The sequence below is a fragment of the Chiloscyllium punctatum genome, chromosome 11 (genome assembly GCF_047496795.1).
Source record: "Chiloscyllium punctatum isolate Juve2018m chromosome 11, sChiPun1.3, whole genome shotgun sequence".
NCBI lineage: Eukaryota > Metazoa > Chordata > Chondrichthyes > Orectolobiformes > Hemiscylliidae > Chiloscyllium > Chiloscyllium punctatum.
This window is the reverse complement of record NC_092749.1, coordinates 86,625,751-86,648,979: the sequence shown is the minus strand read 5'-3', so window position 1 is coordinate 86,648,979 and position 23,229 is coordinate 86,625,751. Positions and strand designations below refer to the sequence as shown.

General features: G+C 40.6%; 1 protein-coding gene across 6 annotated transcripts in view; it reads right to left on the bottom strand.

Moving 5' to 3' along the window:
• The window catches only part of afdna (afadin, adherens junction formation factor a), a 232,237-nt gene that overhangs the window by 78,370 nt on the left and 130,638 nt on the right, over nt 1–23,229 (bottom strand). For 4 of the 6 annotated variants that reach the window (XM_072581186.1, XM_072581189.1, XM_072581191.1 and 1 more), the window contains exons 11-16: nt 21,477–21,558; nt 19,017–19,132; nt 5,608–5,669; nt 4,826–5,031; nt 2,274–2,294; nt 1,755–1,900 (exon numbers count right to left, since the gene is read on the bottom strand). In XM_072581186.1, the coding sequence (XP_072437287.1) occupies nt 1,755–1,900; nt 2,274–2,294; nt 4,826–5,031; nt 5,608–5,669; nt 19,017–19,132; nt 21,477–21,558 (633 nt within the window). The remainder of the gene's footprint in view (nt 1–1,754; nt 1,901–2,273; nt 2,295–4,825; nt 5,032–5,607; nt 5,670–19,016; nt 19,133–21,476; nt 21,559–23,229) is intronic. The other 2 variants (XM_072581187.1, XM_072581190.1) reach the window with 1 other exon arrangement.

Below are 23,229 nucleotides of genomic sequence, written 5' to 3'. Positions count from 1 at the left end.
TCGAGATGAATTTTATAAATGCAGTTATTCCTTGAGCAGTTGTACAGAGAGCCTAGTTAATGTTCAAAGCTTATTATAGAACTGTAATTCTCATAGTAATGTGTATAATTGTAAGAGTGTCTTATTAAGTGTTCTAAAATGAAAGCAAATACTTTGGGAAGGTTACAAACTGTGAAAATTACTCTTTTGCACGTGACCAATTCCCAAAGATGATTTCTCAAACTGAAGCACTTTGTACAAGGTTTAATTTAGGATACAAGAAATGGTACCTATGTGATAAATAAACTGGATTAGTGTTAATTTTTTTTAACATCTTGTAACAAAAGTTGAAGAAAGCACTTTTCTATGTATTTGATTATAACCAAATCCGTAACTATTCCTTAAGACTTCTAACTATCCTGCTGTACAACATGGCAGGATAAATTCTAGAAATTAAGAAAATATCTTAAGGGCTTCACGTTGCCAAATTTTAATCAGAACAGTCAGTCATTCAAAAACATGTTAGGTGGAACACAAAGCATCTAAGAATTTTCTAGGTTTTTAATTTAGATCCTAACCTCTCTCCTCCCTCCTTGTGGCTATAGCCCAGGCTCTAGCTGCATTCCCCAAAGGAGTTCACATCTTCATCAGTAATTAAAACTCAGTACCTTTAAACTACTTGCCTTTTTAAAATATTCAGTACATCTTATAGTATTTTAGTTTTAAAATGCAAAAAATTAAAAGTTACAAGATAATCCCTAAAAATTACTTTATCAAATGAAGCAAACTCTCTCAAAATAATTCATTAAAATTCCATCGCCAGGGATACTTCATTTGCAATTGCAAAGATGATAAGCCATGGAATCTGATAGCATCAATCGCGATCAATGAGCAAGCACCAAGATTTTTTTTCCTTTGGCTAATATGAGCATAACACGAAACACCATATTGCCATTTAGTTGCACGGCCTAAGTCAAAACAGAGCAACGTCAGATTAGGGTAAATGTGCAAGGAAATTTCTCAGTAGTGGAAGTATCAGATCTACTTCAAAAAAAAAAGACAGTTGACCAAATACTTGCGTATATTATTTCATGACTACTTTCAAAATTGTTTGGTTGTATTTCTAAAACAGTTACCACTAGTACCCAGTATCTACATGCATTTTGAAAATGTCTTCCTTATTTTCTGACAAGGAGAATATTATACAAAATCAATTAGTAGCCCTGATGCACTATTTGGAAACGTACCACAATACAGTTGGTTCCACTATAATGCATGTTTCTTCAACGCAAATTGGCTTTAACGTCATTGAAGAATTCATACTGTTATTTGTAGTATGCAAACTTTCCTTGACTGCATTGGCTATAATGAGATTCAGACCTCAATAGTTTAAATGACGTGGCTATTGCCTGATTTTCTTATCGAGATTACAGGAGAATGGAACTATTTTGCTACATCAGAACCAACTGTACTGCTCATAGCTCATGAGAAAAGTGAACTTCTATTGAAGACTTTCAAACTTAAAATCTATTAACAGTCAAATTATTTGCTGTTTCCAATATAAACACTACATTCAAGGATTGCATGGACTGTACTGGAGAGGTTAGAAAACAGAACAGAAAAGTATGGCTATTTGATTAACTTTCTGGAAAGGTCTGGAGTGATGGTGCAGTGGAGAAAGTCACAAGATAGACCAATTCAGCATTTGCCTTTAGTGAGAGGCCAAGTGTGTTGACAAGACATGGATAAAACATCTAGTGTTTTAATTTTCATACTTGAAAGCCATTTGCACCAAATGGGCCAAGACATCCTGTGCATCCAGCGTGATTCTACTCAGGTCTCTGTCCTGTTTGATGAAGTTGAGAAGTTCTGATGCATTTGCCATCCAGAAGGCAAGAGCACCTGCAATATTCTTCTGCTTCTGTAATGAAGAAAAATAATGTCATTCTCAAGGACTTCTTTCATTTTACATGACCAGTCTTAAATGCAACCCCTGACCGCATGAGCCAGGATAGGCAATGTTAAACAAGGCTGACAAAAAGAACAGGGCCACAGACATCAAGCAAGAGAACTTGGGCTGAATCTGTACATCACCACAGAAAAGTGCATTAAGCAGATAAAATGAAATGCCAACACAGTTGTGCAGTCAAGTTTTAGTGCTGCATGTTCCAATTGCTAAATGAGTGTTATGTACCATTCAGTCCAGCTGCTGGATTTGTTGTTTCTGATATGGAGAAGCATGAGAAACTGAGCTAAGCTGACTGCTGGGAACAGATCCCAGCAACATGTCCTACCTGTTCATACTGTGCTATATCCTGCAGAAAAGGGAAGAGGAATCAGGCAAAATAGAGAAAAAAATAACAGTCACGATGTACACAAATAATGATTAATACAATGCAAAACACTGCATAAAATTAAACTTAATTATGAAACTACAGAGACAGCAACTCAAAACACAAGCCATCTGAACTGCAAGGATCTAGAAACAAACTTTCTTAATTTGTATTTTCAGATGCCACTTATAGTGAGGTAGCTTCCCCACCCAAGGCACTTGGTGGGACAGAAGGGCAAGAAAGAAAATATTTGAATTGTTGTATTTAAAGGAAAAAGAGATTTTTGCTATTTGATAGACATAAAAATGCATTTATTCATTTTGATGTTCAGCAGTTTGTTTTGCATGAGGGCCTAGCTTCTCAGTGGCTTAAATCCAACAGAAAAGTGCAGGCAGAATTAACATTAACATTTTAAAAGACTTGTAAAAAGCAATCAGAAATTTCTTTCAGTATAGGCAATTTGCCTGTTATAATCTAAGTCTCATCTGGAAAATAGAAATTTAGGTGAGGTTTGGAAATCTTGTGTTGCTCAACAAGAAATGAGAGAAGTACAAACAGTGACACAAGGGTACACTAAACCCCAATACTTCCCTTCTGTCCTTCTCAAAGGGTCACAGCAAATTTTATGCTTCAAAATGGGGTCACAGTGGAAAAAAGTTCTGGCAATACGCCTACATTTTGCATCAAAAAAAAACTGAACACATTTACTTTATAAAGAGTGAAAAAGCATACCTATAGAAGATAACAGGATGTATAGCACAAAAACAGGTCAGTCAGTAGAAGTAGTGCACACCTGCGTTATAGTCCACTTGAGTTTCCAACCAACATTCCTCATCTAAACTTGTCATCTTATTCCCTTTTCCCTTCCCTGTCTTGTCCAACATCTCAAGTAAATCTATATTATTCGCTTCAACTGTTCCCAGTAACCAAGTCTTTGGGTGAATGAGCTCCTTCTGCATTTCTTATTGGACTACTGTATTGATGGCCTGTATGCATTCTATCAAAACCTTTGATCTTGTGAAGACCTTTACTAGGTCAACCAAAGAAAAAGAAATCCAGAGTTTGTCATTCCTTTCCTGATAATGTTTACTGATAGATTTATTATCTCATCCTTCTAAGGCTTCTCTTCAACCTCCCTGGAGTCCCTCTCTTTCGGATTATGCGAAAACCCAAAATCAAACATTACTTGAAGCGTGGTATAATTAAAGTTTAATGTAAATTCCTTCCTCTTCATTCTTTGTCCTAGAAATAAAGGTATTTTTTATTTGCTTCATCATGGCTTCGTGATCAGTAGCAGATATTCTGGTATTTGATACATTTATATTCCAAAGTCTTGTTTGTTCTTTCATCCCATCTAGACATGCACTTCCAAGTAAAGTGAACTCCTTATTCTACTTCTTAAAACATACTCACTAGCATTTAATTATGTTGACTTAAATTTGCCAGTTATTTATCAATCATTGTTTACAGTTGTCCCACGTTTATCAGGACAATGACAGGAATTTATTTACCTGAGAAGCATGTTACACAAAACATAAAAAATCTGTTATCTAAAGTTGAATTGATAGGAAAAGGTAAAAATGTTTCCATTGGCTGACAGAACCCAAATTTGAGGTAAACAACAAAAGACACAAGGGAAAACCAAATTTTTAAAAAAGCAGTGATTAGGATAGAAAATGGAATCCAAATATATAATGGAAGTTGATTCAATCACTGGTTTCAAAAGAAAATTGTATAATTAGCTGAGGGCAAAAATTGCAGGGATTTGGCAAAAGGTGGAACAGTGGGATCACTGTAATTGGTCTTGCAGAGAACTGGTACAGATATGGAAAGCTCAATATGTTACAACCATTTTATAATTAATTGAAATCGAGTGACTTTGCTGAATACTCACAGCATGATAATGAACAAAGAGATGGATTTGTGTATATGGCAGGTTTTTAAACCAATCAAAATTGAATAATTTTGCTTTATATATAGAAAATGCTAATTTTATATTCATCATCAAAATTACATAAATTTAGGACTTCAAGATTTAAATTTGAAATTTCCATTTAAAATAAAACTGCTATTTACAAAGTGGGACAATTAATGCAAAAACATAGGAACAATACATTAGCTGAGTTTTAAATTCAGTAATAATTGCAGAATAAAAACAAGCAAAAGCACGAAAAGTTTGCTTTTCCTAAAACCACCTACAGAAACAAGAATTACTACTTATAGTGTTCAATTTACCAGACCTAAAACTAGGACACAACTTAACAAAATATCATTTAAAAAAGGCATATTTCATTTCGCTGTGCCTTCTGATAGACCTCAAGTAATAGATAAGCTATACCTATTTTCCTCCATCAAAAAGATATAAGCTTGACTCAATTGATTTTTTTGCTGCCTTTACTGTCAAGATAATATTAATCAGTTCACCTTTGTTGCCAACAGCAAGTCAACGATCCTAATAACTGTGAAGTTTGACACATCTGAAAACCATTCAAGCAGTGACTATCAAAACTCACCTGAATAACTCCTTCCATCATGCTAACCATCTTGTTAACTATTGCAATAACTTTATGAGTACGTTCAGAAGGGCTCATATCAGGTCGGTACTGGCTAGACAGGACATATCGACAAGTCATGTAGAGTACATATGTCGGAGACAGCTTGAAATGGACAGTAGAACTATTGGTGTAGTTAACAACTGCAGACAGGAAGGAGTCTTCAGCTGTAAAATAAAGAGAGTCAGTTATTAGCTTAACTAACATAATAGCATTCTAAACAAAATGTTGCATTATATTCAATTCATTCATTCAAAGTAGTTACCTAAGTGCTTAAAAAGCAGCAAACTTACATTAGTAAACCACTAAATCCTCAGGATCTCTTGGAAGTGCTTCAAAGCCAATAACCAAGATACCTTTGCAGTCAGCTTTGCAACATGACTGTTAATTTTCACACAGCAAGATCCTACTAACAGCAAGTAAGACTGCATAATCAGTAATGATGTTGGGATGGGGGGGGGAATACATACCACAAAGGACTCCTCAGCCACCTAACCTGAAGTGGGATCTTATACATTCTCTTGGTAGGGAATACCAAGTTTAATGTGAAAGACCTCCAACAGCAGATCATTTCCTCTATACAATTGTACCAGTCTATATTGTGCTCAAACTTGAGGAGTGGAACTTGAATCCATGTCTCAAGAGAAGTATGCTACCAGTGGATCCAGGCTGACAAAATAAAATTGCTTCATACAAGTGGACACAATAGATATTTATTTTATATATATATAGTAGTTACTTACAGCTCTCTCGAAATTCTATTGTTGCTGGCAGAGTCAACTCATGACCTTGTCCATCTTGTGGTCTGCAAAGTAATAGCAGATTTTCATCAAACCAAATAATGTCTACATGTTTGATCACACTTAACAGATGCTGACCTCCAGTGGTCATGCAATGGCAGAATTATGGAGTATTTTTAAGCACAAATTATGAATAAATCAAAGATTACATAACGCAAATAAAATTTAATTTCAATAAATATCACTGCTAAGGTTTTCAGCTTCTACACCTACTGGGAAGTTTCTCGTGGCACTACAGTATTAAGAACCGGATTTACTATGCTTTGATTGTATTGCTTTTTCAAACCTACAGTGCACACCCTCTGAGCCAACTATTGTTAAAAATAGAACACAGAAGCACCCATTTATACAGGAATTTCAAATTAAAATGTTACACCTATAATCACTTTTCTTTAATAAAAAAAGTGATCTTGAAAATCAGCACCTGGATTAAAAAAAGACACGTTAATGTTTTGGGGTAGACCCTTCACTGCTTCTGGAAAATAAGTGGCCCATTAATCACTATTCAATAAAACAAAGGGGCAAGTTGGGAACGCAGTGGACAGAAAAGAACATGAATGCAGAGACCAGTTAATAAAGGTATTTAGAGTTCATAGATGAACAAACTTTTCAAAAAAAAGCAAGAGATAAAACCCAGTGAATAAGGAAAGTGGTTGTTAGAACAAAAGGCAGAAAGTAATTAAGGCAAAGGACAGACTTAAAAACAAACTGAATAAGAAGTCAGAAAAGAACAATGAAAAATGTTGGCAAGTTACAACTGCTTTTTCAATGCAGATAATGAGTGGTACAAATTGGTAACTCAATGTCAGTCTAAGGATGATAGAATGATATCCAATTGAAGCAGTATATTGAGTCTATAATCTCATGTGGTCCAAAACAAATGATGACCATATATGATAAAAACATTAATGAAAAATATGTTTAATAAACTTTGAATTTAAATGTTAAAAATCTAAGACACTTTACATTTAAGTCATGCTCTTAACAGTAAGAACAATAAAAGATGTCTGAAAGCAATTTGTAGGGATATCAGACAATACATTGTTGTGATCCGTCAGTTTTGAAAACATGATCTTAGATCTAAGGAAGCAGAAGTTAATAGTGGAAGGATGCTTGTTAGACTGGAAGCTTATGACTAGTGGAATGCCTCAGGGGTTGATGCTGGGCCCATTACTGTTTGTTATCGATTTCAATGATTTGAATGAGAATGTACAATGCATGATTAGTAAGTTTGCAGATGACACCAAGATAGGAGGTATCATGGATAGTGAGGAAAGTTATCAGAAATTGATCAGCTGGGAAGTGGGCCGAGAAATGGCAAATGGAGTTTAATATAGACAATTGGGAGTTCCTGGATTTTGGAAAATCAAAGTTTCACAGTGAATAGTCGGGCCTTAAGGAGGGTAGTGGAACAGACGGACCTTGGAGTTCAGGTGCACAGTTCTCTCAAAGTGGAGTCACAGGTAGACAGGGTGATGAATGCAGCTATTGGTACACTGGCCTTCAATCAGGGCATTGAGTATAGAAATTGGGAAGTTATGCTGCAGTTGTACAGAATGTTGGTGAGGCCGTACATGGGAGTATTCTTTTCAGTTTTGGTCACCTTGCTATAGGAAGTTATTAACCTGGGGAGAAAAAAAAAGAGTGCAGAAGAAATTTACAAGGATGTTGCCAGCACTCAATAGGCTGAGTTATATGGAGAGACTGGACAAGACAGGACTGTTTTCTTTAGAGCACAGGAGATTGAGGCGAGAATCTTATAGAAATGCATAAGATCATAAGAGGCATGGATAGGGTGAATGCACACCATCTTTTTCCCCCCAGAGTTGGGGAATCAAGGTTAGAGGGGAAAGAATAAAAGGGAATCTGAGACAATTTATTTTACGCAGAGCGGTACACATGTGGTAAAGAGCTGCCAGTGGAAATAATTGAGGAGAGTACACTAAAAACATTTAAAAAGGCATCTGGACAAAACATGGATAGGAAAGGTTTAGAAGGATATGGGCCAAGTGCAGAGAAATGGGTTAGCGTGGATGGCCATTTTGGTGGGCATGGACCAGTTTGAGGATTAGTGATGCTGGAAAAGCATAGCAGTTCAGGCAGCATTCGAGAAGCAGTAAAAGTCTATAAGTAGCCTGCTTCCTACACTTTTTTTTTCCTTTAACAGTTTGCTGACCACTCCTGCAAATGCACATTGCTATTTGAGTCAGTGCTACAGTGTGGAGACAGGCCCCTTGGCTCAAACTGATCCGTAGGTAAAAACAAGGACTAAAGCCCTTCACCAGGAATACAGGCAGCGTGCCTGAAGGGTGGAGAGATAAATGAGAGGAGGGTAGAGGTGGGGAGAAAGTAGCATAGAGTCAGTGGGAGAGGGACTCCCTGAGATTCTTGTAGAGAGAGGAGGAAAACTTCAAGGCAGGCACGTTTTCCTCCTCTCTCTACAAGAATCTCAGGGAGTCCCTCTCCCACTGATTCTATGCTACTTTCTCCCCACCCCCATCCTCCTCTCATTTATCTCTCCACCCTTCAGGCACTCTCCTGTATTCCTGGTGAAGGGCTTTAGCCTCAAATGTCGATTTTACTGCTTCTCGAATGCTGCCTGACCTGCTGTGCTTTTCCAGCACCAGTAATCCAGAATCTGGTTTCCAGCATCTGCAGTCCTTGTTTTTACCTACGGACCAGTTTAAGCCAAGGGGCCTGTCTCCACACTGTAGCACTGACTCAAATAGCAACGTGCATTTGCAGGAGTGGTCAGCAAACTGTTAAAGGAAAAAAAAAGTGTAGGAAGCAGGCTACTTATAGACTCTAAATTACTAAAGAACACCTAGATTACTCAGAGTTCATAAAGCAAATGATGGGCTAAAACAATTCTCCAGTCTTTAGGTAGGCAAGACGAGAAAATTCTTTGCACCTTTAGAAAAGCTGTGAATTGAATTTTTTTTCAGGTCAGACAATTGTCTTGGATGATGTCATAGTTATAAATAATCTTTATTATAGGTGTCAAATAAACATTACAAACATCAGCTATGCAGCCTCAAAGTTGAGCCCAGAGAACTGTTGTAAATGCTTCATTATGTATACAATATGTACAGAACTACATTTGTTGGGTTATGTAGAGACTGCAGCAGCATCCAGGTACAATCTAATGCAATAAGCCTCTGACAAAGGTTGAATGTGCCCTGATTTTGGCGCACATATAAAAGCTGAAATGTCTTCAGTACATTTAAGGTGAAGCAATGTAGTATTGAAGTACGGCCACGCACTGGAATTTACTCAATATTTACTTTGCTCAGAAATCAAATTTTCATCCAAAGAATGAGCTTCGTGAACGTCTGTCATAATCTTTTCAGGCAAGTATACCCTTCATTAAGCAAAAGGAGCACCACAGCAAAATTGTAGATAGCATTTTAGGTATGGCCATATGAAAGCCTTCTCTAAGTTAAGGCAATCATCATAATTTTATTTTCCAAATCCTTCATATTAAGGTTTAACACAACATTTGCCCAATTGTTTACTGTGCGCAAAACTAGAGTTATTTGGTGTCACCACAGATACAACAGATACTCTGTTCAGACTTTTAACACAGACTGTATAGAGATTCATTTTTGACATATATTTGACAAAAGTCAAACAGAAAGTTCATGCTTCGGTGTCATAAAATAAATCTCTTTAACCAAGGCTTTGCTTTAAGTTTGCAATGTTCGAAATGTTGTGGAGCCAGGAGTACTTTTGTTGTATGACAAACCTACAGCTTGTAATGCTAGAAAATTATACATTGCAAAACTGAATGCTTATATAATCTTTATTTACTACTATGTTCTAATTTCTTTTGGTCAATTAGGTGTCTGATGCATGCAAACTTCAGTTTATTTTCCAATTCCACTGAGTGACAAATTTACACATTTCCACATGAACAGCACATTCTTTGTTGGAACATCCTCTAGTGAGGATGAGACACTCCAGGATCCAAAGATGCTCTGCTAAAGCTCAATTAATTAAAACATAGCAGCTTAAAGTATCTCAACAGTTAACCATCCATATGCTTCACAAGCAAGAACACGTGGTCACATTTGAAATGGAGCCTATCCCTTCTCAACACCACTACTTCATTAAGACAGCTTCAAACGGTCTTGAAACAGTTAAAGGTGGATAAATCCCCAGGACCTGATCAGGTGTACCCGAGAACTCTGTGGGAAGCTAGAGAAGTGATTGCTTGGCCTCTTGCTGAGATATTTGTATCATCGATTGTCACAGGTGACTGGAGGTTGGCAAACGTGGTGCCACTGTTTACGAAGGGTGGTAAGGACAAACCAGGGAAATACAGACCAGTGAGCCTGACCTCGGTGGTGGGCAAGTTGTTGGATTCGGTATAGTCAACATGGCTTCGTGCGTGGGAAATCATGTCTCACACACTTGATTGAGTCTTCTGAAGAAACAAAGAGGATTGACGAGGGCAGAGCAGTAGATGTGATCTATATGGACCAGTGAGGCATTCGACAAGGTTCCCCATGGGAGATTGATTAGCAAGGTTAGATCCCATGGAATACAGGGAGAACTACCATTTGGATACAGAACTGGCTCAAGGGCTGTTTTTCAAGGTTGTTTTTCAGACTGGAAGCCTGTGACCAGTGGAGTGCCACAAGGATCGGTGCTGGGTCCTCTACTTTTTGTCATTTACATAAATGATTTGAATGCGAACATAAGAGGTACAGTTAGTAAGTTTGCAGATGACACCAAAATTGGAAGTGTAGTGGACAGCGAACAGGACTACCTCAGATTACAACAGGATCTTGACCAGATGGGCCAATGGGCTGAGAAGTGGCAGATGGAGTTTAATTCAGATAAATGTGAGGTGCGACATTTTGGGAAAGCAAATCTTAGCAGGACTTATACACTTAATGGTAAGGTCCTAGGGAGTGTTGCTGAACAAAGAGACCTTGGAGTGCAGGTTCATGGCTCCTTGAAAGTGGAGTCGCAGGTAGATAGGATAGTGAAGGCGGCATTTGGTATGCTTTCCTTTATTGGTCAAAGTATTGAGTGAAGGAGTTGGGAGGTCATGTTGCGGCTGTACAGGACATTGGTTAGGCCACTGTTGGAATATTGCGTGCAATTCTGGTCTCCTTCCTATTGGAAAGATGTTGTGAAACTTGAAAGGGTTCTGAAAAGATTTACAAGGATGTTGCAAGGGTTGGAGGATCTGAGCTACGGGGAGTGGCTGAACAGGCTGGGGCTGTTTTCCCTGAAGCGTCGGAGGCTGAGGGGCGACATTATAGAGGTTTACAAAATTATGAGGGGCATGGATAGGATAAATAGGTAAAGTCTTTTTCCTGGGGTCAGGGAGCCCAGAACTAGAGGGCATAGGTTTAGGGTGAGAGGGGAGATATAAAAGAGACCTAAGGGGCAACCTTTTCACGCAGAGGGTGGTACGTGTATGGAATGAGCTGCCAGAGGATGTGGTGGAGGCTGGTACAATTGCAATATTTAAAAAGCATCTGGATGGGTATATGAATAGGAAGGGCTTGGAGGGATATGGGCCAGGTGCTGGCAGGTGGGACTAGATTGGGTTGGGATAGCTGGTCGGCATGGACGGGTTGGACCGAAGGGTCTGTTTCCATGACTCTGACTAGTTTGATGACTGCCAAAACTAAGCAGCTTTATTGTTTCACAAGTCTGTCCCACATAACAGCACCCAATAAAGATGGGACAGGACAGTTTCAGAATTTCCACCTCCTCTTTACCACGAACATGCAATCTTTTTACACGCTCATCCCCCATCAAGAAAATCACAGGGCTCTCCATTTCTTGGAAAAAAAGGCCTGAACCACTCCCATGCACCATCATCGTCTGCGGCATGGCTGAGCTCATCCTCACTGAGCAACTTCTCCTTTGACTCTTTGCACTCATCAGGTCAAAGGGGTGGTCATGGGTACCCCAGTTATCCATGTTTCTACGTAGGGTAGGTGGAACACTGTTCCAGTCTTATTCCAGACCCCAAGCACAACTCTTTTTCTGGTATATCTATGATACCATCAGCACTGCTTCCCTCTTCCGCCCCAAATTGGAAAGGTTTATCAATTTCACTTTCAATTTCTGCTCTATCATCTCCTGACTCCTCCCTTCCCTTCCTCAATATCTGTTTCCACCTAGATGTAGGTTTGCTTGCTGAGCTGGAAGGTTCATTTTCAGACGTTTCATCACCATACTAGATAACATCTTCAGTGAGCCCCCAGTTGAAGCACTGGTGCTGTAACCCAATTTCTATTTGGGTGTCTGGGTTTCCATGGGTTGGTGATGTCATTTCCTGTGGCGACATCATTTCATATGATGTCATTCCCTGTTTGTTTTAAAGGGAATGGTAGATGGGATCCAAGTCAATGAGTTTGTTGATAGAGTACCAATTGGAATGCCATGCTTCTAGGTATTCTCATGCTAGTCTCTGTTTGGCTTGTCCCAGGATGGATGTATTGTTCCAGTTGAAGTGGTGTAATCCTCATCCATATGTAAGGATACTAGCGAGAGAGGGTCATATTGTCTTGTGGCTAGTTGATGTTCATGGTCCCTAGTGGCTAGTTTTCTGCCTGTTTGTCCAATGTAGTTTTTGTTACAGTTCTTGTAAGGTATTTTGTAGATGGCATTAGTTTTGCTTGTTATCTTTACAGGGTCTTTCAAGTTCATTATCTGCTGTTTTAGTGTGTTGGTGGGTTTGTGGGCTACCATAATGCCAAGGGGTCTGAATAGTCTGGCAGTCATTTCCAAAGTGTCTTTGATGTAGGGGAGAGTGACTAGGGTTTCCAGATGTGTTGCGTCTGCTTGTTTGGGTTTGTTGCTCAGAAATCGGCGGACTGTGTTCATCGGGTACCTTTTTTTTGAATACACTATATAGGTGATTTTCCTCTGCTCTTTGCAGATTTTCTGTGCTCCAGTGTGTGGTGGCTCATTGAAATAATGTTTTAATGCATCTTTGTGGATGTTAGGATGATTGCTTCTGTAGTTCAATATTTGGTTTGTATATGTTGTTTTCCTGTAGACACTGGTTTGACGTTTCCCATTGGCTGTTCATTCTGTGACATCTAGGAATGGCAGTTTGCAGTTGTTTTGCTCCTCTTTAGTGAATGTTATGCCAGTAAGGGTATTATTGATGGTCTTGAAGGTTTCCTGTAATTTGTTTTGGTTAGCGATGGCAAAGGTGTCATCCACATAGCAGACCTAAAGTTTGGGTTGGATGGTTGGCAGAGCTATTTCCAGCTCAGCCAGCAAACTTTACATCCAGAACCTCAACCTGAGCTACAAACCTTTTCAGAGCTCACATACATCCTTGCACCTTAAATACTGTAGAGACCCTATTCCATTCTCCCAGTTAGTCTGCTGCATCAGTTCTCGTGATGCCAACTTCGACAAGGAGGCCTCCAAAACATCCATCTTTCTCCTCAACCAAGGATTCTCTAGCACTGTAGATGGGGGTTCAGCCGCATCTGACCCATCTGCAACACTTGAGCCCTAACTCCCCTCCCCTTCCCACAATAGCAGTTGGGTCCCCTTTGTCCTCAACTAGCATTTACATCCACAGGATACATATTCCCCTCCTGCCAGCCTTCCGCAAGGATTGTTCTGTCTGGGACACCCTGATCCACTGCTCCTTCAATTCCAACACCTCCCCACAGCCCCTTGGCACCTTTCCCTATCTACACAGAAGGTATAACATCTGCCTATTTACTTCCTCCCTCTTCAGTATCCAAGGGCCCAAAGACACCTTCCATATGAAGAAGTGTTTTACCTACATTTCACTCCATCTAGTCTACTGCATTTGCTGCTCACAACAGTTTCACAGAACACTTGCATTCTGTCTGTAAAAAAATGACACTGGGCTTCCAGTTGCTTGCCACATCAACACACCACCCTGTTCCCTGGCCAACATCTGTCTCGGAACTATTGTCGTATTCGATGAAGCTCAGTGCAAGCCAGAACAGCACCCCATTTTCCGCTTGGGAACTCTACAATTGTCTGAACGCTATAGCAAGTTCAACAATTTTAAGCCTTGAGGCACCTTCTCTCATGTACTCACCCTAACCCCACACTGGGACTTGTTATCACGTGGTCTGTTGTTATTAGACACTATCCACTGTTAGCCACAAATGGCACCCATTAACAGATTTCATTCTTCTAGGCTGACCATTATCCACCCTTTGTCTGTTCAGCTGTTCTTCTCTCTCTTTGTTAACTATCCCCACCTAAAGTTTACTCTTTAGCTCCTCATCCTATTGTCTGCATAAAAACCAACATTTTCTTAGTTTCTATCATTTCTGAGGAAGGGTCACTGGGCCCAAAATGTTAACGCTGATTTCCCTCCACAGATATTGCCAGATCTGAGATTTTCTAGCAATTTCTGTTTTTGTTTCTAGAATAGTTTGGTCTCTGGTGCCATAATATGCTGACCTAAGAAACGGTCCTGAAAACATTAAATTAATTCATCATCTAGACTTTTTCCATCAGATTTTCCAGTCTACTTAAGTTAACTCTACATGATAATTGCTGTATCCTTTTGACAAGCTTACTTCTTCCTTGATACCGTGCGCAACCATGTCATTACTGTTAAGGGGCTTGTACATAAAACTTTACCTTTTGCCACTATAATTCATTTTCATCCTGTCTACTTTCATATCCTTGTTTCCTGAAATTAGGTTCTCTCTCTATTGTGCTGACATCTTTAAATAATAGAGACACGCTCACCCTTTCCTACTAGCTCCCTATCCTTCTAAATATCTCTCACCGTTCAATATTCAAGTCCCAATCCTGCAACCACGTTTCAGTGATGGCCACTAAATCACAATTATCTTAATTCATATTACTAGTTTTGTTTAAATTCTATGTGCACAGAAATACACTGCCTCGAGCTTTGACCTTGTTATTTTTGTAATCTCTTGTCTTAACCGATTTGCTCTCAGATCTGCACTCTTTGTACCTTCCCGTCATTGTTTATTTATTACTTCCTCCCCATTCTTTGATTCACCACCACATCCCAAATTTGGTCCCTCGTCCTTAGTGTTTAGTTTAAAATTTACACTATTTGCCTACTTATACAGGTCACAAGAACACCAGACCTACTATTCACCAGTCCAGAGATGTCCAGAAGCCTGGCACTGGACAGACAAGACAGCCACCTGGACTCTGCTCTTTTTTTGGTGGTGAACAGGTCAACTCCTGCGACCATGCTGACCCTATGATCACTACATTCCTTTCAGCTTTCCTGCTTGGATAACTTTCTGTACCATGGTATCATCATTTAGATCCTCTTCTCCATCCCCAAAATGGATGACTGCTTCTTGGTGCAAAAAATATCCAGTAATAGTCCCCCTTCCTGATGTATCAATGTCTGTAGTTGAGCCTCCAGCTCTAACCCTTAGTCGAAGTTGCTCAAACTTCAAATACTTAAAGGTACGCTTGCCTTGGATCACAGTGGCATCCTTGATCTCCCATATACTGCAGTTTTGACACACCATCTGTACTGCATTTTCCAGTCTACGTATAGGTTAGAATCCACATGATAATTGCTATAGCCTTTTGATAAGCTCACATTATTGCTTCCTTGATGCCCAGAATTGTTCTTAATTTAGCTGCATTGTTCATTTATTTATGCTGATTCTTGATGTATTATTAGTATATGTCATCATGGCAAGGTTATGTTAAAACTTGAGAACAGAAAAGATTTCAACCAACAGTGGTGGTAAAATTGGTGTTCTTCCAAGTGGAAGATAAACAGTGGTGCTCACAAGGGGTTAATGATAGGTCCCCTTTTCCCTTTGATATACAAATATTGACATTGACTTAGGCGCACATGGTCCAACTTCAGAATTTGCAGATGTCACAAAACCCAAGTACATGAACCGTGCTGAATAGTAGTCAACTACAAGTGGACATTTGACCAGCTGGCGAAATAGGCAGACAGATTAAATTTAATGTAGGTTAATTTAATAAAGTTATATTTGGACAGAGAGAACAAATTGAAAATAAAGGACACAAATCTAAAGAACTGCAGGAACATAAAGGCTTTGTGGCATATGCACATATCATGGAAGGTCAAAAGTTCAGTATGTGGTTAAAATATACAAAGAATCAAGCACTGCGCACTAGAGACACTGGACAAGAGCAAAGGAGTTATGATCAACCTTTATAAGCTACTAGTTTGGCCTCAACTTTGATATGTCCAGTTATGGTGACATTTTTGGAAGGATTAAGGAGGTAATAAAGAATGCGCAGCAAATTTATGAGAAAAGTTCCAAGGATCAGTGATGCATTGGGGAACATGGTGTTTTTCATCTCAAGAGGGTGAAGAGGTTCAATAGAGGTATTCTAGGCCAGAGCTTCTGTAAGTTTAAACTATAAGCCAAACTTTTGAGGTTTGCTAGCTCTGAGGCTGAAATGGCTGCTGGGGAGTTCTGACTGAATGCTAACATCTGCAAGACCCCTTTAAATTCTCATTTTAACAGTGCACATTGCCTAACTGGCCAATCATTTTGCTTAAAAGCTCTGCAGTCTCAAAAGCCTACTTCTCATCATCCTTTCTCCCTCCCCTTCAAATTGTTCCAAATCAAGTACAGTGGTGAGCAGGATCAATTTGCATGATTATAAACAATGTTTCTATAGTCATGTGAAGCTGAATTCGCTCACTGGAAAATCTGCCAGATTTTAAAACATAACTAATAAACCATCTCTCCAGAAACCAGCCCTGCTGTGTTTTCACCATCCCTTCAGAAAACGCCGATCTCCGTCCCTGCCCCCACACCCAACCCCGCCCCCACTCCCAGCTCCAGCCCCACACCAGGTCCTAGCTCCCAGCCCTGCTGTGTTTTCACCATCCCTCCAGAACTACCCCTTTCTGAGGATGAAAGATCAGTTCTCAGCAGAGGCCTCACCTTCATTCCCCAACACTCTCTGATAAATGAGTTCAACACGCGGCGTGACATTGAACAACTCTTCCGCCGCCTTCGCCTCCGCGCCTATTTCTTCAACCAAGACTCTCGCCCACCCTCTGACGATCCTTTCTCCCGCCTCCAACACACCCCATCCACCTGGACACCCTGTGCTGGCCTCTTACCCGCCCTCGATCTCTTCATAGCCAACTGCCGCCGCGACATTAACCACCTCAACTTCTCCACCCCTCTCACCCACTCCAACCTCTCACCCGTGCAACGTGCAGCCCTCCACTCCCTCTGCTCCAACCCCAACCTCACTATCAAACTGGCAGACAAGGGAGGCGCGGTGGTAGTTTGGCGCACCGATCTTGACATTGCTGAGGCTAAATGCCAGCTCACGGACACCTCCTCCTACTGCCCCCTTGACCATGACCCCACCTCCCACCACCAAAACATAATCTCCCAGACCATCCATAAACTCATCACCTCAGGGGATCTCCCATCCACCGCCTCCAACCTCATAGTCCCACAACCCCGCACCGCCCGTTTCTATCTCCTGCCCAAAATCCACAAACCTGACTGCCCCGGCCGACCCATTGTCTCAGCCTGCTCCTGCCCCACCGAACTCATCTCTGCATACCTCGACACGGTCCTGTCCTCCTTAGTCCAAGAACTCCCCACCTACGTTCGGGACACCACCCACGCCCTCCACCTCCTCCATGATTTTCGCTTTCCTGGTCCCCAACGCCTTATCTTCACCATGGACATCCAGTCCCTGTACACCTCCATCCCCCATCACGAAGGACTCAAAGCCCTCTGCTTCTTCCTTTCCCGCTGTACCAACCAGTACCCTTCCACTGACACCCTCCTTCGATTGACTGAACTGATCCTCACCCTGAACAACTTCTCTTTCCAATCCTCCCACTTCCTCCAAACCAAAGGAGTAGCCATGGGCACCTGCATGGGCCCCAGCTATGCCTGCCTCTTCGTAGCATATGTGGAACAGTCCATCTTCCGCTGCTTCACTGGCACCACCCCCCACCTTTTCCTCTGCTTTATCGATGACTGTATCGGCGCTGCCTTGTGCTCCCACGAGGAGGTTGAACAGTTCATCCACTTTACCAACACCTTCCACCCCGACCTCAAATTCACCTGAACTGTCTCAGACTCCTCCCTTCCCTTCCTAGGCCTTTCCATTTCTATCTCTGGCGACCAAATCAACACGGACATTTATTATAAACCGACCGACTCCCACAGCTACCTAGACTACACCTCCTCCCACCCTGCCCCCTGTAAAAACACCATCCCATATTCCCAATTCCTTCGTCTCCGCCGCATCTGCTCCCAGGAGGACCAGTTCCAAAACCGTACAACCCAGATGGCCTCCTTCTTCAAGGACCACAATTTCTCCCCAGACGTTGGCGATGCCCTCCACCGCATCTCTTCCACTTCCCGCTCCTCCGCCCTTGAGCCCCGCCCCTCCAACCACCACCAGGACAGAACCCCACTGGTCCTCACCTACCACCCCACCAACCTCCATGTACAGCGCATCATCCGTCGTCATTTTCGCCACCTCCAAACGGACCCCACCACTAGGGATATATTTCCCTTCCCTTCCCTATCAGCATTCCAAAAAGACCACTCCCTCCGTGACTCCCTCGTCAGGTCCACACCCCCCACCAACCCAACCTCCACTCCCGGCACCTTCCCTGCAACTGCAAGAAATGCAAACCTTGCGCCCAGACCTCCCCCCTTACTTCCCTCCAAGGCCCCAAGTGATCCTTCCATATCCACCACAAATTCACCTGCACCTCCACACACATCATCTATTGCATCCGCTGCACCTGATGTGGCCTCCTCTATATTGGGGAGACAGGCCGCCTACTTGTGGAACGTTTCAGAGAACACCTCTGGGACACCCGGACCAACCAACCCAACCACCCCGTAACTCAACACTTAACTCCCCCTCCCACTCCCACTCCACCAAGGACATGCAGGTCCTTTGATTCCTCCATCGCCAGACCATAGCAACACAACAGTTGGAGGAAGAGCACCTCATCTTCCGCCTAGGAACCCTCCAACCACAAGGGATGAACTCAGATTTCTCCAGTTTCCTCATTTCCCCTCCCCCCACCTTGTCTCAGTCAAATCCCTTGAACTCAGCACCGCCTTCCTAACCTGCAATCTTCTTCCTGACCTCTCCGCCCCCACCCCACTCCGGCCTATCACCCTCACCTTGACCTCCTTCCACCTCTTGCATTTCCAACGCCCCTCCCCCAAGTCCCTCCTCCCTACCTTTTATCTTAGCCTGCTGGACACTCTTTCCTCATTCCTGAAGGGCTTATGCCCGAAACGTCAATTATCCTGTTCCTTGGATGCTGCCTGACCTGCTGCGCTTTTCCAGCAACACATTTTCAGCTCTAATAAACAGATATGCCTTGCCTGATCTCTTGCTTGTAGTAGTCTTGTTGTTCCACTCTGACAATTGGCTTCACCACATTGCGTTCACTTGAACTGGAACTGGAAACTGTGTGCTCGCTATCCAATCTATCTGAACTCTAAGGAAAAAGACAACAGTTGCAGGATCAGAATTTGGAGAAAAATTACACTTCTAAACCTTTGACAGAATTGTAACATACAAACAGGATAGCCCAGATTTTAAACTGAAATAAAAACCAAGCTGGCAGTCACTATCAGTACAGTGACTCAAGTCAGAGTCCCGAAGTACACACAGGCACAGTTAAAAACAGTTCTGGAAGTTTCAAAATCAGTTACTCTTTAAAATGTAACCTACTTTTGTAATAATGACAGAATACTTAATGACTAGAAATCTGCTAATATGATATTTAAAAAGTTACAGCTTATGCAGTGAGTTAAGTGTGTCTCCTTTCAGAATTTTATATTGGATTTTTTAAAAAAAGCTCTCTCAGCTCAATTCCATGCATATAAAACTCGCCAATAATGTGACTTTGCACTTGAAAGTAGTTAAGGGGAAAAAAGGAAAGAGGTTTTCTGTTGCTTTTGTTTTTCATAAACGTTTTAGGCCTCGAAGTTAATTTTACTGAGGAAAAGCAACTGGTTATTTGGACAGTGTCATAACTGGAGTGGCGGGGAGGTGGAGAGAAAGAGACTTTGGCACCATGGTACAGAAGACATACTGAATGCACTTCTCAGAAGGAATGTAGTGGTAGTAGGGAGCAATATAAGGATGGGAAATTGATACCATTCTCCGTAGCACAGAGCACAGATGGCTGCGTTGCCTTTCCAGTGATAGTAGGGGACATCTAAGCCTGGAGATAAACTTTCAGTTGAAGCGCGAGGATCCAGATGTCATGGTCCATTTAGGTACAGATGACATTGGCAGGCCGAAGGTGGAAGTCATGTCTGGTCAATATGGGCAACTAAGTGCCAAATTAAGAAGCATAATCTCAAAGGTCAAAATCTCAAGGCTAGTTTTCAGAATCTGCTGACTAAAGCTTTATATCACGGCTACTACACTTTAGATATTGCTCAACACCCAACACAGGATTTGTTTTAATGCATGTTAGCCAACTGCAGAGATCCAGAAAAGTAAGTGAAATAACTTAAGCTATGAACTTGGATTGAACAATAAATTGTTGCAGTGGATCGCGCATTATTCACAATAGCTCGGGACCAGTTTCTGAGTTAGAGCAGAAATAGAAATCATGGAAGCATAATTGGTTAATCATTTGCATACAATTAACTGGACTACCAAGGCACCAGTTTTACTTGTAGAATGCCTTGGACAATCAGTTACTTGCTTAAATTACATTGCTCCATTTGGAAGCAAAACAGAATAAAATTTGATGTTTCATTTCATGCTCATTCTGGATGTTAATCATCATATGCAAGTCTACAACAGTCGAGAAATAATTGCTGTTTTTGGGATTCTGTGGGATGCACAGATCCAATTGAATCTCAAGGGAAATCTGTTCAAAGAAATCTACCTAAAGGCTAATTGCAAACAAGCACAGAAAAACAAGCCTTACATGAACCACAACCTCTCCACATTTTCAAAATTCTCACTCTTGTTCAGTGAAACTAACCAAATCAGTGCCAATTCATCAATATTATGAATTGCATGCTTACATCCATTAGTTTCTGGCGTGAGAATCCTAAAATCAGATGAATAAAAAGGAATTTGATTGAAGTAGAACACCAGAATTAAAACGTTTTCCAAGTTGTCCTTTTAAGGCTTTGAAATGTTAACTTTCTTTTGTCAAGGCAGAATTGTGCTCCTAAGAATATTCATCAGCTATTCGCTAAAGAGAGATGAAGTTAATGTCTTAAAACATCTAAAATGCTTTGCAAAAATTTGCCATTTTGAATATTTTCAAGTTAACGTATCTTCCTTGAAGAAGTGTGGATGGCAGAATAGGAATTTTTAAAACCGTTCTTTATCTTAACACACAAGTATTTTCGGATCTTCTCATTACTATTTAACAGTGGTGGCCCTTATTCTTGGTCTAATAAACAGTTCCAGTAAAGCTTTCATTCTAAATTTCCCCTGTTGCTCCTATAGGATTTGATGCTTTGTGTTAATACTTTTAATGCTTTTGTTAATACTTTTAATATTTGCCTCTTTATGGGATGGGTTGACAGAAAAATCATTGTAAAAAGGAGAAAACATTACCAACAGATTTTAAAAAAGTCCAAAAACAGCATGTGAACACAATTAATGCAAACTGCCTAATCCAAATCAATTTTGTTAAATACGCTTTCATTGTAATCTAGACAGTTAAGCTATCTCAGGGCCCAGCTGAGACTATTTAGAAGTGGTCAATGATAGAACATTTTCATGAACAACTGAGTTTAAGTGTTTTGTTCATTTTCAACTTAATTATACTTAAGTTCATTAACACAAAACAAAGAAAAAGTTACCTTGCTCATAGTTAATGGCATACCACTGTGAATGTCGCCATCCAGATCAAATGTAGTTTCTTGGACACTTCGGGACCCTTGCCTATAAATCACAATTTTTTTTTAAAGAAACATCCTTCAAATCAATTTCTTTTTTTTCTCCCCAAGCACACTTCAAACAATGTTTAAATCAAAACTGTGAAACTTGGCACTCTACAGAATTTTTGACTCAATGTGGAGTTCAACAATTTTAGATCACAACCTCTGCCTCCATGTTGACCACTTCTTGATTTTTTTTTGTTTTACTGGGTTAGTCACAAACTTGCTTCTTTCTTTATCCTTTTGTGTTTTATTTAGGTAATTTTTACATAGCATTTCATTCATTTAGAGGCAATCTTTTTTTAAAAACCAAATTCATTACAATTCTTTACCTATTACATCATGAAATTATTGAATTTCAAATGTGGCCTAAAGTCCTCGACAACTGCAATATAACTTGCCAATTTTATATTCTATGCACCGACCATGAAACAAGCATGCCACACATCACTGGTAACAGATCTACAATCAGAAATACACTTTTCCACTGCTACTTTGTCTTTACCAGCACCCTGCAGGTCCCTCATGACTTCATGTTTTGTATCAGCCTGCCATGAGGACTCTTGTCAGAGGTCTCAAAGTCCATATAGATATTACCTACCACCATAGCCAACATTGAGTTTCTGAGGGTAAGTTATGAAAAGGACATTCGGAGGTTATAAAAAGATAGATAGGTTAAATGAATGGGTAAAGATGGACAAATGGAGTAGAATGTGAGAAAATATGAAATTGCCCTTTTGGCAGGAAAAAGAAAAAAAAATTACCTAAATTCAGACAGATTACAGAGCCTGAGATCCAGAGAGAGCCCAGCATTCTAGTGGATAAATCACAATAAGGTGAGGATGCAGGTACAGCAAGTGATTTGGAAAGCCAATAGGATTTTCAGTTATTGGGAGAGCAACAGAATACAGAAGATGGGGGAATATGCTTCAGTTGTATAGTACATAGGTGAGACCACATATGGAGTACTGTGTACAGTGTTGATCTCCTTAGTTAAGGATGGATGTGTGTACTGGTAGCAACTCGGAGGTTTACTGGACTAACGCCTACAATGGACAGGTTGTCTTTTGAGGAAAGATTGAGCAGGCTAGTCATTGGAGTTGACAAGAACAAGTCAATATTTCATTAAAATGTAAAAGATCTGGAGGGGTCTCAACAGTTTTGATGTGAGAAGGATGTTTTCTCTTGTGGCAGGATTCAGAGCTGGGGAGGCAATTGTCTAGTGATATCATCATGAGACTTTTAATCCAGAGACCCAGATAACGTCCTGGGAATCTGGGTGCAATTCCCACGATGGCACATGGCTGAATTTGAATTCAGTTTAAAAAAAAATCTGGAATTAAGAACGTAAAGATGACCATTAATCCATTGTCGACAGTTGGAAAAATCCATTTGGTTCGCTAAAGCTCTTTAGGGAAGGAAACTGTATTCTTACTTGGGCCAGCCAATTTGCAACTTCAGACCCACAGCTAATCTGGTTGATTCAAATTACCCTCTGGATAATTAGGGGTGGGAAATAAATGCTGCCCTAGCCAGCAATGTGCTCACCCCATGAAGGTGTACAAAAAAAACTAGAAGTCTCTGTTTGAAAGTAAAACATTAAAGACAGAGATAAGTAATAACTTTTCTCACATAGAATCATGATCTTTTGGAACACAGTTTCCCCTGTCATTGA